Source organism: Mercenaria mercenaria, chromosome 19 (assembly GCF_021730395.1).
Source record: "Mercenaria mercenaria strain notata chromosome 19, MADL_Memer_1, whole genome shotgun sequence".
Lineage (NCBI taxonomy): Eukaryota > Metazoa > Mollusca > Bivalvia > Venerida > Veneridae > Mercenaria > Mercenaria mercenaria.
Window position 1 is genome coordinate 5,224,267 of NC_069379.1, and position 17,844 is coordinate 5,242,110.

At 37.4% G+C, this 17,844-nt stretch overlaps 1 protein-coding gene across 1 annotated transcript; it reads right to left on the reverse strand.

Annotated features, from left to right (window-relative positions):
• Positions 1 to 931: 931 nt before the first annotated feature.
• Positions 932 to 4,314, reverse strand: LOC123542297 (complement C1q-like protein 4). Its single transcript, XM_053530905.1, has 2 exons — positions 4,010 to 4,314; positions 932 to 2,970 (listed from the first exon to the last, which is right to left on the reverse strand). Exons 1-2 carry the CDS (start codon positions 4,194 to 4,196, stop codon positions 2,414 to 2,416), a joined length of 744 nt encoding a protein of 247 aa, XP_053386880.1. The 5' UTR covers positions 4,197 to 4,314; the 3' UTR covers positions 932 to 2,413.
• Between the last annotated feature and the right edge of the window lie 13,530 nt (positions 4,315 to 17,844).

Below are 17,844 nucleotides of genomic sequence, written 5' to 3' on the forward strand. Positions count from 1 at the left end.
TTCGACTTATGACCATTATTAATTGCTGTAGGTGTAGGCGACTGCAGATGTTAATATCACCTCACTGACATTCTGTAGACATATCGGTGGTCAAGATTGTTGATTTCGACTTCAACTAACAGTCTGTATGCATATGTCATTTCAACTCATTGACATTCTGTAGACAAAGGTAGTTACAGCCGTTGAATCATTGGTATTCGGCATACTGTAGGCATGGAGGGCTACGGTCGTTGATTCAAATCACTGATATTCTGTAGGGGTAGATGGCTACATTTTTTATTTCGAATCAAAGATATTCTGTAGGCATAAAGACTACGGTCGTTGATTTCGAATCACTGATAATCTGTAGGCATAAAGACTACGGTCGTTGATTTCGAATCACTGATAATCTGTAGGTATAGAGACTACGGTCGTTGATTTCGAATCACTGATATTCTGTAGGTATAGAGACTACGGTCGTTGATTTCGAATCACTGATATTCTGTAGGCAGAGTTGGCTACGGTCATTGATTTTGAGTCGTTGACTTTCTGTAGGCATAATTTTATTTTGTAGTTGTCGTCATTGAGTTCGAATCACTGGCATTCTGTAGGAATAGATGGCTACAGCCGTTGATTTCGAACAGGCAGTTGGCTACGGTCGTTGATTTCGAAAAACTGACATTCTGTAGGCATAAATGATTACGGTCGATGTTTTGAGACATTGACATTATGTAGGATAGGTTAAATTGTTACAGCCGTTGCTATCGACTTACTGACACCATGTAGGATAGAATTTACGGGCTTCAATTCTAAAGACATAGCTGGTTCAGGGCGATGAGTTTTACTTAGTAAAACTCTTTTCCCACCGTTGTTGGTTCAAGCAACGCATAGGTAGATTAAGTTTTTTTGCGAGGAGCGACAGGCTTTTATGATTCATGGACGAAACAACAACAACAACAAAGATCTTTATTTAATTTTCGTTATAGAGACGAAATAAACGGTGTGTAGGTCTAGATGATCTAATATTAATATTAGAAACAGTAAAGCAGGAAATGATATTGAACAGTTTCCAAATCATTTTGCAAATAAGGCCCAAAAATACTGATTTTGAACAATTGCTAAAATAGATTCAAAACATAAATCCTTGCAGTTATTTTAGCAACTATATATGTAATATCTTTATTTTCGAATCTGCAAAAGGACTTAAAACTGTTCAAATTTACTTCATTATAGCCGGATGTATGTCGGCTTTGTCTGAAAAGAAGTCCTAATTCTGACACTTCGACGGACTTGACGGGGTTTAGTCCTAATTCTCACACTTGGAAGGACTTGAAGGGTTTTAGTCCTAATTCTTACACTTGGAAGGACTTGACAGGTTTTAGTCCTAATTCTTACACTTGGAAGGACTTGACAGGTTTTAGTCCTGATTCTTACACTTGTAAGGATTTGATGGGTTGTGTATGTTCTTCTGGATAACGATGTTCAATTGTAGTGCGTTTCGTGTTATGATTTGAATTGAAAACAAAAGAACAAAAAACGATTGGATGACAAAATTGAACACCACCAACAAAACTCTTATCATGATGGATTATTATTTTTATTAAATTAAACGAAATAACGGAACACTTTCGAGTTACAAAACGAAAGTTCTTGTTAAATGTTCGACTGTCACAGCGGCTGTTAGTTAAAAATGAACATTTTTACGTAGTTGCAAAATTTCCTGCACTGTGTCAAATATGCTTAGTAAGAAAAGCATAGCGTTATGTGATCACGTGTACGCCATTACCACTTGTCTAAAAATAGGGGTACACTTAGCTACGTATTTTCAAATATGTTCAAAGTATGAATAATTAATGTTGTATAAGATAAAGTGTTTCTTGGAAACGTAGTGTTCTAGGTTTCAAGGTAGTAAATCTGAATTTGGATATGTTATGAAAACTATACACATATAGCTTAAGTCCACGACAATTTGAGTAATGTCATATATCAATAGTAAGTATTAAAAATATTGAATCTAGTTACCCAGACAAGATAACAGTTTTCATACATATGTAGTATTTGTAAAATCAACGTATTTTATCAAAGAAATTCAGATATATTGAAAACATTTCATTGCAGTTTTCATACACTGGAAGATAGAAAATAATAATGCGGAATATTAAGAAATAAATGACAGTTTCATCAATCTGATTACCTCTGTTTTGTCTATCTGGTTGCACAAACAAGAAAGATGAAATAAATGTCTGTAACTGAAATAGTAAAACAATACATCTGCGATGGTAAATATATCCAGTAGCCTAATCAGGGACATCTATAAACTGAAAAGCATAACATTTTGTTGAAAAAAGAATTGTGTTTATAGTTTATCTTTAACAGAATTTTCGAAAGCTACAAAATTATTCTACAATGAGACCGACCACCTGTAAACAATTAATCAAGCATATGACAAACGCACGCCAGTTAAAATAGTGTTGCGAGCACTGCTGCTGCCGTAAATACTCCCTCTGTCTACTTTCAAGTACATCGATTCTCCTGTTTTTAGATTAAGAATAACGGTTTGGCTGGCTTGGTTGATTCCGTATGTCGGTTTCACCACGCTGCTCGCCATGACTTTGCTGTTGACGTAAAGACTGGATGTGATTGGGTAAGAATATTGTCCTAGCTCTAAATGAAAGGATATGAGATAGGCACCAGTTAACGGTACAGTAAAGACCCCAGTGTGCACGTTATATCCATCTCCGTAATTGTAAACTACGTTATTGAACCGCAGAATGTGGTTACTCATAGTAACTCTTTGGTCCAAATATACAAAAAATGACACATTTCGGGGGCTCAACAATCTGTCTGCGGCTGGTTCCACGTCTATTTTTTGGTTCTCTAATGTATTATCAGCTTGTGCGTTGTTTTCCGTACCTTCGTTGGACATATCTTCCATTTCACTGCGCCATTTTAGCTGTTTATCTCCATGCGGTGTCTCGACGGCATCAATAGCTGAAAAGTAATTAAACATGTTTCATTATCTTTTCAAAGATGACATAACTTCACTTGAATCAAGTAGTTGCATGAATGTTTAATTCAAATTTGTCGCTTTGCAAATGCAGTTTTGTTTACAACTTAGAAAATATATCTAAGTATTCATTTACGTAAATCACTTTGTATTCACGTAGACATTATTTCGCGAATTGGCTTCGATATGTCCTATTATATTTACTCGCAAAATGTTGAATTCCCGACGTTGTAAATAGTCAAACTGGCAAAATAATTGTACATATAATATATACTCGTACGAACTTGACAAAAGGATGCTCATGTGCTACACAAAATAGTTCCATTCATGAACAGTGCGGATGAATTACCAATGTTCAAGCAGTTCTAATTCAACCTGTATCCGTTCACACTGACCATTTAGATTATACAAGTTCTATAATGGTAAGGTATTCCAGCTTATGCTTACATCACTGCTTTACAGCTGGCAGTTGTGATAAGTCCATGCAAGGTCAGGCAAAGTTCATCTTATATATGAGGCACATTTGTATTTGTTTCTCCTACATATATATTTATTGATTGACATTTGCTTTGTTAAAAGCTACACAAAACCCGCAACCACAAGACGTCTCAAGGCTTTGGTTTTTCATGTAAGATTATTTACATGTTATATGTTTTAAAACATCAATTTGTAATTTATTGTCAAGATCTAGAAATAAGCAAAGCACAATTGAACCGCGCCATGACAAAACCAACATAGTGGCTTTGCGACCAGCATGGATCCAGACCAACCTGCGCATCCGCGCAGTCTGGTCAGGCTCCATGCTGTTCGCTTTTAAAGCCTATTGGAATTGGAGAAACTGTTAGCGAACAGCATGGATCCTGACCAGACTGCGCGGATGCGCAGGCTGGTCTTGATCCATGCTGGTCGCAAAGCCACTATGTTGGTTTTCTCATGGCACGGCTCATTTCTCTTTCTACCAGACAGTCATTTTAACATGATTATATAAAGCGTAAATAAAATAATCTTGAAATAATTTTTTACCTTGTCTTTCATTGCCATTTTCATAGGTGCGCACGACGACAAATGAATGTAACCCACCACGCACACCAGGCACGAAATAAAATATGTTGCATCCATTTTTCGGTAATGACAACTTTGCAGTGCCCGCGAGCAAATGACTAGACAACACTGTCAGCTCTGAAATAAATATCTGATATTGCATGACCATGACCTTTGATTTAAAGGTGGTCAATGAAATTATGAACTGAACTGTGTTTAAAAATCCTATATATCCGTTTACAAAATGATAATATTTCAAATGACCTAAAAATTGTTTAATATTCGATTAATAACCTTTAATAGTACCTTGCGTGATGTGCTAAAGTAGGTGGTGAGGAAGTATCAATTTTCAAGTGTTATAAATGATACACAGACGGGAAGCAAGGCAACTTATCTTGTATTATCATAACTACACTCTACTTAAACTAAGTATAAACTACAAGTAGTTAAATTATAACTACGTGCCGAAATAATATTTGCGACACTAATCTGAGTGATTTCTCTTTTCATTTGTGTGTATTTTTGTTTCTAAAAGATCATTTGAGATTTGTATGAAAATATATTCTATAACATTTTTCATTATGCCTCTCCCACCACCACTTCCCCGCCCCCTCCAGAGTGGGCATACTGCTTTTTATCCTTCCATTACATATTTACCAGGCCGATATCTGTCCGTCGAGAAGCTTTGGTTCTTTTTCAGTGGATAGAGGTTTATACGGCCAATAAAACTGACGGACTACCTTTCCAACAATTTTATATATAGGCAGTGTAAAATGGTGTAAAACATTTTATCGTTCTATAAGAAAAGCCACTGTAAAAAATTCCTCCATTCTAGAATACCTCAATACGGAATGGTATATTGTACTGTGACGGTTTTTCAAAGTCTGAGTGAATCGACCTTGACTTTGTGTATTATGGCGTATTTGCATTCCTGTTAGAAATTTAGACAAATAAACATTTTAAAACAGTGGTTCATGGTAAGTTTTGGATCTAAACCATTCGTGGTGGAAGGAATTTACCTCTCATTGTCTTGCAAGGAAATGGAGTAGATTTAAGGTATAGACTGGTTGCTTCTTAAGCGTGGTTTTCGGCTTCTCAGGTTTCAAGTTTCCAAATTTTGTTTCTACATTCTTATTGGTCATTTTTTCTTTCATATTTTTACATTGGTTTTTCTTGTCATGACATCGTCTTATACAGATAAACCTGCAAATGTTAAATTTGGAAATGAAACTTTTTTATTTGAATAAAGTCTTTATTTGCAGGTCATATTTTGAAGAACATGAATAAATTTCCTGTCATGATAAGGTATGAAATTTAAACATAGCCTATCATATGACTAATGAAAATTGTTAAATTATCATGGAGTTGACAATAATGATAGATATTCTGTAATTACAAACACTAAGGAAAATAAGAAGTATCAGTTTCTTGAATTAGGTTTTAGGATACATGTATGTTGGTGAATGATAGGCTGTATGTTAGATTTACAGCAAAAGATTATTCAATATTATCCGACATTATTCATAAATTTATTTTGGTTTAGATATTATTTTGATCATGTGATTCCCCGCAGTGTAGTATGCATACAAGAAACGTTGAACATATTCGAAACCAGACTGGACCGTTTAAAATGTTAAGTAAGTCAGTTATTATTCTAGGAAAAGTTCTGTTTGATGTTCACAAATCCCCTCACATGTCTGTAAACAGCACAAACACCGCTATTCCTACTGTAGCTTACGTCTGCAATACAAACAGAATTATTTGCCGTCTTTGTCAGCTGAATTCAGTCCATTTGAAATGCTGTTGCCACCGTCTTCATATAACGAGTCACCATCAGAGGCCTATTTCACAAATTTTGATAAATTTTATTCTAAGTTAATTCTCTCTTAAATATGGACTTTCAAAACATGTTTCATTTACTAATATCGATATCTAATTTAATGTAATGACATAAAAAATAAATATTTACTCTGCTGAGGTCCAAGGAATAGTCCAATAGTTAAAATGAATCTACATGTTTTGGTGAAACAGTCTACACCTATGTTATAAGTGTCTTAATATGCTTTGTGACAAGGACCCCTGTCTGACAATGTAAATAGTTTAACAAAAAAGAATGGTTAAACATGAGGGGAGATTAATATCCCCAGTTGACAGATTACAAGTAATACGAGTTGTCCCTCTTTATAATCATTATAGTTATTAAAGGTCCATTACTAAGGGAAAGTGAGTTGGCAATTTTTTTCATAGCCAGTGCATAGACTTCTGCAAGACACTAAATAATGAAGATTGGCAGGTCAAAATTTACAGAAGGTCTTTGGAACTCAAAGAAATGTATGTGTATTATGTTGAAATTTCAATGAATCGACAGAATGACCCCCCAGGTCTTTTTAACTTTCTTCATACTTCATAGAAAAATAATTGTACATATACTGCGATTTATTTCGAATTTCTACATACCAACTTTCATTTTCCAATAAAATGAAATAGTTTCTGTGCTTTTTAAAAGAAATTAAAATGTTCACTTTCCTTAGTATTGGACCTTTAAAGACGCTCTCGGCAGTTTTTTCGCAATAATAGATTTTGATGAAATGTTCTGTATTACTAATTACAAGATCATGTTATGATGTATTAAAAATGAAATAAAAATACTAGGTCACCAGCACTGTTTCAATTTTATTTGTCCCAAGATATGATGCTATTTTGAACATTTTTCAGAACTTCTGTACTCCTACCATGTATTTCAGTTAAGTACAATAACTAGCAAATAGTTGTCCTGCAGACCCGATGGTTATTTTTTTCATATTTTTGTCGATGTTAAATAGGTATTTCTGTTATTTTATCGAGTTTCATATAATAGATTTAAATCAAACTCTGCACATGTATTTGCTTATGTAATACAATACCGTTGATACGTGTGCCCGGTAACTCAGACACGGGCCTGTTTTCATAATATTTGTACTGTAACATTAGTTTCGAAACCTTCCATGATTTTTATCTCTGACTTGCATAACATCTATCTTGTTTATGCTTTGACATTCGCTATATATAGACTAAGTAACAATATTTAATCCCATATGAGCCGTGCCATGAAAAAACAAACATAATGGCTTTGCGACCAGCATGAATCAAGACCAGCCTGCGCATCCACACAGTCTAGTCAGGATCCATGCTGTTCACTAACAGTTTCTCTAATTGCAATAGGCTTTGAAAGCGAACAGCATGGATCCTGACCAGACTGCGCGGATGCGCAGGCTGGTCTGGATCCATGCTGGTCGCAAAGCCACTATGTTGGTTTTCCCATGGCACGGCTCAAATTTGAAAGCTTAGTAATACGACTGAGCACAAGTTTGGAGTTTCTGCTTCTTTTAACATAATGGCTGGTCTGGATCCATGCTGGTCGCAAAGCCACTATGTTGGTTTTCCCATGGCACGGCTCAAATTTGAAAGCTTAGTTATACGACTGAGCACAAGTCTGGAGTTTCTGCTACTTTTAACATAATGGCTTGTGAATATTTTAACGTTTTATACAAATAGCAAATTAAAATTAATTTAAATTTATCAAGAAGGATATCTTTTTTTTTTAAACCGGCTTCAATATACCCTAAGTGATTTTCATGAAATAACAACAACATTTATATTAACAACAAAATTGGCAATATAAAAAAGTAACCTTCGAATTACACAAGCGCCAATACAATGCTCAGCATGGAAGTAAAAAATCGCCGTTGTACAATGCACATCAGCTTGACACATATATACATAAAACACAAATGAACAAACAAAACGTCGGATCATTGACGGACACCGCCCTGGACCAGTCAGGCCACCGCCCTGGACCAATCAGGCCACCGCCCTGGGAGTTTAAACCTCGTCCTTACAGCCTAATATGTTCTGCGTAAGCAAGTGAATGAAGTATTGCCATGCAATACAAAGACCCCTACAGGCAGGGACCTAATTTTCTCTACTGCAGTATAACATAAAAAACTGATATCTGCCAATGACGAATAAACAATATTGTTCTATGTATACAATATGTTATAAAAAAAACACTTGGATTAAAGTTTGCAAATTCATTGTATAAAAACCTGTTGTTTCCATTTGGTTTTTTTTTGGCCGATCATGAAAAAGTTATCATTTAAGTTTTTTATAGTTAAAACAAAGGGAAATTTATCCTAAAAATATATAATATAAGTCCACAAGAAACTCTATCAGGTAGAGATAGGTCAAAATATACCTAAAAATTGGATATGCATGTTGTACCAAAGAAAAGTGGTCTCGATTTTTTAACTACTGTCAGTAATAAAGAAGTTACAATATAATCTTTTTATAGTAAGTCAATGGGACATAATTCTAAAAATAAGGCTGCCTTATGGTGGTGAACATTTGTGCCAAGTTACATCAAAATCCCTTCATGCATAAGGAGGAAATGCTCCGGACAAAGTCATTATTAAATTTGACCTTTGACCTCTAAGTGTGACCTTGACCTAAGACCTAGGGACCTGGTTCTTGCGCATGACAATCAGTCTCATGGTGGTGAACATTTGTGCCAACTCCATGCATGAAGAAAAATGCTCCGGATAAAGTCGTTCTTGTACCTGATCTTTGGCCTCTAAGTTTTACCTTGACCTTAGACCTAGGGATCTTGTTCTTGCGCATGAAACTCCGTCTAATCGCGGTAAACATTGGTGCCAAGTAATTTTAAAATCCCTTTAAGGATTCTTAAGTAAACTGTTAAAGACTTGACAGGAAAAAGGCCTTTTGGCCTTTGACGTCCAAGTGTAATATTGACCTTGCAGTTAAGGGCCCGGGTTTGCGTATGACACGTTGTCTCATCCAGGAGAATATTTGTGCAAACTGATATTTAAATCCTGCTTTGCGTGACAAAGTTATAGACTGGACAGGAAAAAAATCCTTTACATATGATCTCCAAGTGTGACCTTGAACTTTAAGCTAGTGTTCTGGGTGTTGCGCATGACACGTCGTCTCATCATGGGGAACATTAATGCCAAGTGATATTGTAATTCCTGGATGGATGGTTCTGAACGGGACAGAAAGAGAACATATTGACTTTTGACCTCCAATTGTGATCTTGACGTTTGAGCTAGGGGTCCGGGTTTTGCGCATGACACGTTGCCTTATAGTGTCACCCCTATTGAAAGGGCCAGCAAATTTAGCTTAAGAGACACCTTTATTGTGCGTACCAATTACCTCCCAACTCATTTCGCTATGCCATGCGCCAGGCGGATAGAAATCGGTAACCATTCATTTAACTAACTCGCGGCTCACAAACTGGCTTTTTTGGAATGAGTCCCGAGACAAACATCCCCCGGACGAACTCCCCATGGGGCTCGACCCTTCGACCTGCCGATCCCTAGGCGGACGCATTAATCACTGGGCCACGATGACCGGACACGAAACAGACTTTGTTCATTCCATGTTAACATCTGACTGCCAAGTGTGACCTAAAATTTTAGCTAGAGGTCTGAAAGTTGTGCACGACACATCGTGTTATTATGAGGTACATTTGTGCCAAGTAATATTAAAATCCCTTCATGGATGGCAGAGTTACGGACCGGACTGGAAAAATGACATGTTTACCTTTCACCTCAAATTGTAACCTTGACCTTTGTGCTAGGAGTCCGGGTTTTGCGCATGACACGTTATTTTATTATGGGGAACATTTGTGCCAAGTAATATTAAAGTCCCTTTAAGGATTACAGAGTTATGGATCGGACACGAACTTGCGGACGGACGGAATGACGGACGGAAGTACGGAAACGCGCATTCCCATAGTCTCCGAAACTGGTTTTCCAGTATTAAGGGACTAATCAGTTATTTCTTGCCTGGTGAATCCCTTTCACAGCTGATTGTAACCACAATAACACAATATAAGACACAAATATAGTCAAAAAGATATTTGAATCAAACCACCCACGTACTCATTGACTTTTAAGAAACCAGAGCAACAGAAAAAACACCATAAAGGTATACGACGAAGTTGTACAGTGGTAAATGATCGAAACAATCCTAAACACCATGAGGGTGACTTCAGAGTTAAATTCAGAGTCATCCGCTGTCCCGTCGTCGTACAGTTAAAGTAAAAAAGGGAAAAAAACGACTTTAACCTATTCAAATTTTTGTTTATAATCTACATCCATATAATGATCAGATTGTGATATGAATCGCCACGTTTCAAGATTACTTTTTATATTTAAGAACTGTAGCAAATGAAACTGAAATGTTTAGTTTTCAAGCCTTAAAGCCTAACAATTCCATTATTCTCAGAAACACAATCTTGGTTCGATATATATGTTGAACTGAAAACCAAAATTTCAGATTTCAACTAGAGTCGCAAAGTGCAAAATAATATGTCATTGCTTGAAATCAGACTGGTAAAACATTTAATTCATATGTATTCACGTAATCACAAGTTTTTGTTTGTTTGTTTTGGGTTTAACGCCGTTTTTCAACAGTATTCCGGTCATGTAACGGCGGGCAGTTAACCTAACCAGTATTCCTGGATTCTGTACCAGTACAAACATGTTCTCCGCAAGTAACTGCCAACTTCCCCACATGAATCAGAGGTGGAGGACTAATGATTTCTCGTAATCACAAGTTAAATTCATAAGTGTAAGTGATGAATTGTATTAGCATTTATCAGTTGGCAAATTGAATGTTAAGCATTAGCTTTTTGACATTTAGCTCATCAGCATTTTATACATGGCATTTTAAGTATTGAGCATTTGGAACTTAAGATTGCGCACCAGCCTTCCATACAAGGGTGGTAAACACACCTTTCAAACTTATCGATGAAGGTCGGTGATACTGCAATGGTATAAAGATTATGTAGCAATAATTTGGTCAACAGTATGCTTTCGTGGTGACCTAAAAGATAGATTCTATTTGTTCTAATTTTTACCGCATTTGCTCAAAAATCGGGGCCTAATGGGCATTATTTCACTCGTGGAATGTATTTTACTTAAAATCAGACACTTTGTTGTTATTCTTATTCTGTGGACCGCTTCCTGAGATGCGGCAATACGAGGGAACCAGACTTCAGTTGACTTGCAGTTCACTGCATACGGTATTACCATCTAATACCCCCTTTTCTTTCGTTTCTTGAAGCAAGTGTATGGATACCTTGTAGAAAATAGGTCTATGACTGAGTTAAAACCTAGTGGACTGTTTTAAAATGGATTGATATGAAACAAGCAACAATTTCTTTTACTGGTTTATAACCTAAACAAATTGTGTGAGAAATCACCGTACATTATTAGACTTTATTTGTACGTAGAAGGAACAAGAGGTCAACTCTGCATGTGTGACTTGATATTCTGTATGCAGTCATGTCACTAAAGATGGTACCTGACCAGCTTTATTATAACAATAACAATAATAATAATAATACAATTAATATATAGTAACTAACGATGACATAAATCAATACGGGAAGCCATTTCCACTTATGGCCATTATCAATTGCTGTAGATATAGGCGACTACTGCTGTTAATTTCACCTCACTGACATTCTGTAGACATAATCGGTGATCAAGATCGTTGATTTATACTTCGACTAACAGTTTGTATGCAAATGTTATTAACTACGACCGTTCATTTCAATCCATTGACATTCTGTGGGCTAAGGTAGTTACGGCCGTTGATAGGCATCGACGTCTACGGTCGTTGATTTCAAATCACTGACTTTGTAGGCATATATGGCAATGTTTGTTATTTTGAATCACTGATATCCTGTAGGCAGAGTTGGCTACGGTCGTTGATTTTGAATCACTGATATTCTGTGGGCAGAGTTGGCTAAGGTCGTTGATTTTGAATCACTCATATTTTGTAGGCATATAGGGCTACGGTCGTTGATTTTGAATCACTCATATTCTGTAGGCAGAGTTGGCTACGGTCGTTGATTTTGAATCACTCATATTCTGCAGGCAGAGTTGGCTACGGTCGTTGATTTTGAATCACTCATATTCTGTAGGCAGAGTTGTATATGGTCGTTGATTTTGAATCACGCATATTCTGTAGGCAGAGTTGGCTACGGTCGTTGATTTTGAATCACTCATATTCTGTAGGCAGAGTTGGCTACGGTCGTTGATTTTGAATCACTCATATTCTGTAGGCAGAGTTGGCTACGGTCGTTGATTTTGAATCACTCATATTCTGTAGGCAGAGTTGGCTACGGTCGTTGATTTTGAATCACTCTAATTCTGTAGGCAGAGTTGGCTACGGTCGTTGATTTTTAAAACACTCATATTCTGTGGGCAGAGTTGGCTACGGTCGTTGATTTTGAATCACTCATATTCTGTGGGCAGAGTTGGCTACGGTCGTTGATTTTGAATCACTGATATTTGTAGGCATATAGGGCTACGGTCGTTGATTTTGAATCACTCATATTCTGTAGGCAGAGTTGGCTACTGTCGTTGATTTTGAATCACTCATATTCTGTAGGCAGAGTTGGCTACTGTCGTTGATTTTGAATCACTCAAATTCTGTAGGCAGAGTTGGCTACTGTCGTTGATTTTGAATCACTCATATTCTGTGGGCAGAGTTGGCTACGGTCGTTGATTTTGAATCAGACTAATTCTGTAGGCAGAGTTGACTACGGTCGTTGATTTTGAATCACTCATATTCTGTGGGCAGAGTTGGCTACGGGCGTTGATTTTGAAGCACTCATATTCTGTGGGCAGAGTTGGCTACGGTCGTTGATTTTGTTTCACTCATATTCTGTTTTCAGAGTTGGCTACGGTCGTTGATTTTGAATCACTCTAATTCTGTAGGCAGAGTTGGCTACAGTCGTTGATTTTGAATCACTCATATTCTGTAGGCAGAGTTGGCTACGGTCGTTGATTTTGAATCACTTATATTTTGTAGGCAGAATTGTCTACGGTAGTTGATTTTGAGTCTTTGATTTTCTGTAGGCATATTTTATTTGTCTTAAACTGATTTCGAATCACTGGCAGATAGTTGTATTCGGTGATTTCGAGTCACTAGAATTCTGGTGGCATAGATAATTATCTTCATTGATTTCTGTAGGCAGTTGGATACGATCGTTGATTTCGAATCATTTACTTTCTGAGAGCATAGATGGTTAAGGTCGATGATTTCGAATCACTTACTTTCTGAGAGCATAGATGGTTACGATCGTTGATTTCGAATCGCTTACTTTCTGAGAGCATAGATGGTTACGGTCGTTGATTTCGAATCATTTACTTTCTGAGAGCATAGATTGTTACGATCGTTGATTTCCAATCACTTACTTTCTGACAGCATAGATGGTTACGATCGTTGATTTCGAATCACTTACTTTCTGAGAGCATAGATGGTTACGGTCGTTGATTTCGAATCACTTACTTTCTGAGAGCATAGATGGTTACGATCGTTGATTTCGAATCACTTACTTTCTGAGAGCATAGATGGCTAAGGTCGTTGATTCCGAATAATTTACTTTCTGAGCATAGACGGTTAAGGTCGTTGATTTCGAATCACTTACTTTCTGAGAGCATAGACGGTTAAGGTCGTTGATTTTGCATCACTTACTTTCTGAGAGCATAGACGGTTACGGTCGTTGATTTCGAATCACTTACTTTCTGAGAGCATAGATGGCTAAGGTCGTTGATTTCGAATCATTTACTTTCTGAGAGCATAGATGGCTAAGATCGTTGATTTCGAATCATTTACTTTCTGAGAGCATAGATGGTTACGGTCGTTGATTTCGAATCACTTACTTTCTGAGAGCATAGATGGTTACGGTCGTTGATTTCGAATCACTTACTTTCTGAGAGCATAGATGGATAAGATCGTTGATTTCTGAGAGCATAGACGGTTAAGGTCGTTGCTTTCGAATCATTTACTTTCTGAGAGCATAGATGGTTAAGGTCGTTGCTTTCGAATCATTTACTTTCTGAGAGCATAGATGGTTAAGGTCGTTGCTTTCGAATCATTTACTTTCTGAGAGCATAGATGGCTAAGGTCGTTGCTTTCGAATCACTTACTTTCTGAGAGCATAGATGGCAAAGGTCGTTGCTTTCGAATCATTTACTTTCTGAGAGCATAGATGGCTAAGGTCGTTGATTTCGAATCACTTACTTTCTGAGAGCATAGATGGCTAAGGTCGTTGCTTTCGAATCGCTTACTTTCTGAGAGCATAGATGGTTACGGTCGTTGATTTCGAATCATTTACTTTCTGAGAGCATAGATGGTTACGGTCGTTGATTTCGAATCATTTACTTTCTGAGAGCATAGATGGTTACGATCGTTGATTTCCAATCACTTACTTTCTGACAGCATAGATGGTTACGGTCGTTGATTTCGAATCACTTACTTTCTGAGAGCATAGATGGTTACGGTCGTTGATTTCGAATCACTTACTTTCTGAGAGCATAGACGGTTAAGGTCGTTGATTTCGAATCACTTACTTTCTGAGAGCATAGACGGTTAAGGTCGTTGATTTCGAATCACTTACTTTCTGAGAGCATAGACGGTTACGGTCGTTGATTTCGAATCACTTACTTTCTGAGAGCATAGACGGTTACGGTCGTTGATTTCGAATCACTTACTTTCTGAGAGCATAGACGGTTAAGGTCGTTGATTTCGAATCACTTACTTTCTGAGAGCATAGATGGTTAAGGTCGTTGATTTCGAATCACGTACTTTCTGAGAGCATAGACGGTTAAGGTCGTTGATTTCGAATCACTTACTTTCTGAGAGCATAGACGGTTACGGTCGTTGATTTCGAATCACTTACTTTCTGAGAGCATAGACGGTTAAGGTCGTAGATTTCGAATCACTTACTTTCTGAGAGCATAGATGGCTAAGGTCGTTGATTCCGAATCATTTACTTTCTGAGAGCATAGATGGCTAAGGTCGTTGATTTCGAATCATTTACTTTCTGAGAGCATAGATGGCTAAGATCGTTGATTTCGAATCATTTACTTTCTGAGAGCATAGATGGTTACGGTCGTTGATTTCGAATCACTTACTTTCTGAGAGCATAGATGGTTACGGTCGTTGATTTCGAATCACTTACTTTCTGAGAGCATAGATGGATAAGATCGTTGATTTCTGAGAGCATAGATGGTTAAGGTCGTTGCTTTCGAATCATTTACTTTCTGAGAGCATAGATGGCTAAGGTCGTTGCTTTCGAATCACTTACTTTCTGAGAGCATAGATGGCTAAGGTCGTTGCTTTCGAATCATTTACTTTCTGAGAGCATAGATGGCTAAGGTCGTTGATTTCGAATCACTTACTTTCTGAGAGCATAGATGGCTAAGGTCGTTGCTTTCGAATCATTTACTTTCTGAGAGCATAGATGGCTAAGGTCGTTGATTTCGAATCACTTACTTTCTGAGAGCATAGATGGTTACGGTCGTTGATTTCGAATCATTTACTTTCTGAGAGCATAGATGGCTACGATCGTTGATTTCGAATCATTTACTTTCTGAGAGCATAGATGGTTACGGTCGTTGATTTCGAATCACTTACTTTCTGAGAGCATAGATGGTTACGGTCGTTGATTTCGAATCACTTACTTTCTGAGAGCATAGATGGATAAGATCGTTGATTTCTGAGAGCATAGATGGTTAAGGTCGTTGCTTTCGAATCATTTACTTTCTGAGAGCATAGATGGTTAAGGTCGTTGCTTTCGAATCATTTACTTTCTGAGAGCATAGATGGCTAAGGTCGTTGATTTCGAATCACTTACTTTCTGAGAGCATAGATGGCTAAGGTCGTTGCTTTCGAATCATTTACTTTCTGAGAGCATAGATGGCTAAGGTCGTTGATTTCGAATCACTTACTTTCTGAGAGCATAGATGGCTAAGGTCGTTGCTTTCGAATCGCTTACTTTCTGAGAGCATAGATGGCTAAGGTCGTTGATTTCGAATCGCTTACTTTCTGAGAGCATAGATGGTTACGGTCGTTGATTTCGAATCATTTACTTTCTGAGAGCATAGATGGTTACGATCGTTGATTTCGAATCACTTACTTTCTGAGAGCATAGACGGTTAAGGTCGTTGATTTCGAATCACTTACTTTCTGAGAGCATAGACGGTTAAGGTCGTTGATTTCAAATCACTTACTTTCTGAGAGCATAGACGGTTACGATCGTTGATTTCGAATCACTTACTTTCTGAGAGCATAGACGGTTAAGGTCGTTGATTTCGAATCACTTACTTTCTAAGAGCATAGACGGTTAAGGTCGTTGATTTCAAATCACTTATTTTCTGAGAGCATAGACGGTTACGGTCGTTGATTTCGAATCACTTACTTTCTGAGAGCATAGATGGTTAAGGTCGTTGATTTCGAATCACGTACTTTCTGAGAGCATAGACGGTTACGGTCGTTGATTTCGAATCACTTACTTTCTGAGAGCATAGACGGTTACGGTCGTTGATTTCGAATCACTTACTTTCTGAGAGCATAGACGGTTACGGTCGTTGATTTCGAATCACTTACTTTCTGAGAGCATAGACGGTTAAGGTCGTAGATTTCGAATCACTTACTTTCTGAGAGCATAGATGGCTAAGGTCGTTGATTCCGAATCATTTACTTTCTGAGAGCATAGATGGCTAAGGTCGTTGATTTCGAATCATTTACTTTCTGAGAGCATAGATGGCTAAGATCGTTGATTTCGAATCATTTACTTTCTGAGAGCATAGATGGTTACGGTCGTTGATTTCGAATCACTTACTTTCTGAGAGCATAGATGGTTACGATCGTTGATTTCGAATCACTTACTTTCTGAGAGCATAGATGGATAAGATCGTTGATTTCTGAGAGCATAGATGGTTAAGGTCGTTGCTTTCGAATCATTTACTTTCTGAGAGCATAGATGGTTAAGGTCGTTGCTTTCGAATCATTTACTTTCTGAGAGCATAGATGGCTAAGGTCGTTGATTTCGAATCACTTACTTTCTGAGAGCATAGATGGCTAAGGTCGTTGCTTTCGAATCATTTACTTTCTGAGAGCATAGATGGTTACGGTCGTTGATTTCGAATCATTTACTTTCTGAGAGCATAGATGGCTAAGGTCGTTGCTTTCGAATCATTTACTTTCTGAGAGCATAGATGGCTAAGGTCGTTGATTTCGAATCACTTACTTTCTGAGAGCATGGATGGTTAAGGTCGTTGATTTCGAATCATTTACTTTCTGAGTGCATAGATGGCTACGATCGTTGATTTCGAATCATTTACTTTCTGAGAGCATAGATGGTTACGGTCGTTGATTTCGAATCATTTACTTTCTGAGAGCATAGATGGCTACGATCGTTGATTTCGAATCATTTACTTTCTGAGAGCATAGATGGTTACGGTCGTTGATTTCGAATCATTTACTTTCTGAGAGCATAGATGGTTACGATCGTTGATTTCGAATCATTGACACTCTATCATTTTGAATGATTTTTCTTTCCGTTCAAGTCGTTGATTACATATCAACATAGATGATTTCGGTATTTGTTTTCGAATCATTGCATTTGGAAGGCAGAGATCACTACGACCGTTGATTTTGTGACATTGACATTACGTATGATTAGGTCGTTCGGCCGTTGCTTTAGACTAACTGACTTCATGTAGGCATAAGTAGTTACAGGTTTTGATATCGACTCACAAACATTCTAAATATATGGATGATTCAGGGCGATGAATTACTTACTAGTGCTTATTTCTCACCGTTGTTGGTTCAAGCAACGCCTAGGTAGATTAAGTTTTCGCGAGGAGTCAATTCAGCTACATTGCAAGCACGCTGGTTGTTTAAGTCTAGATGGCAGGCCTTTACGATTCTTGGACAAAAAAAAACAAAAAAACACA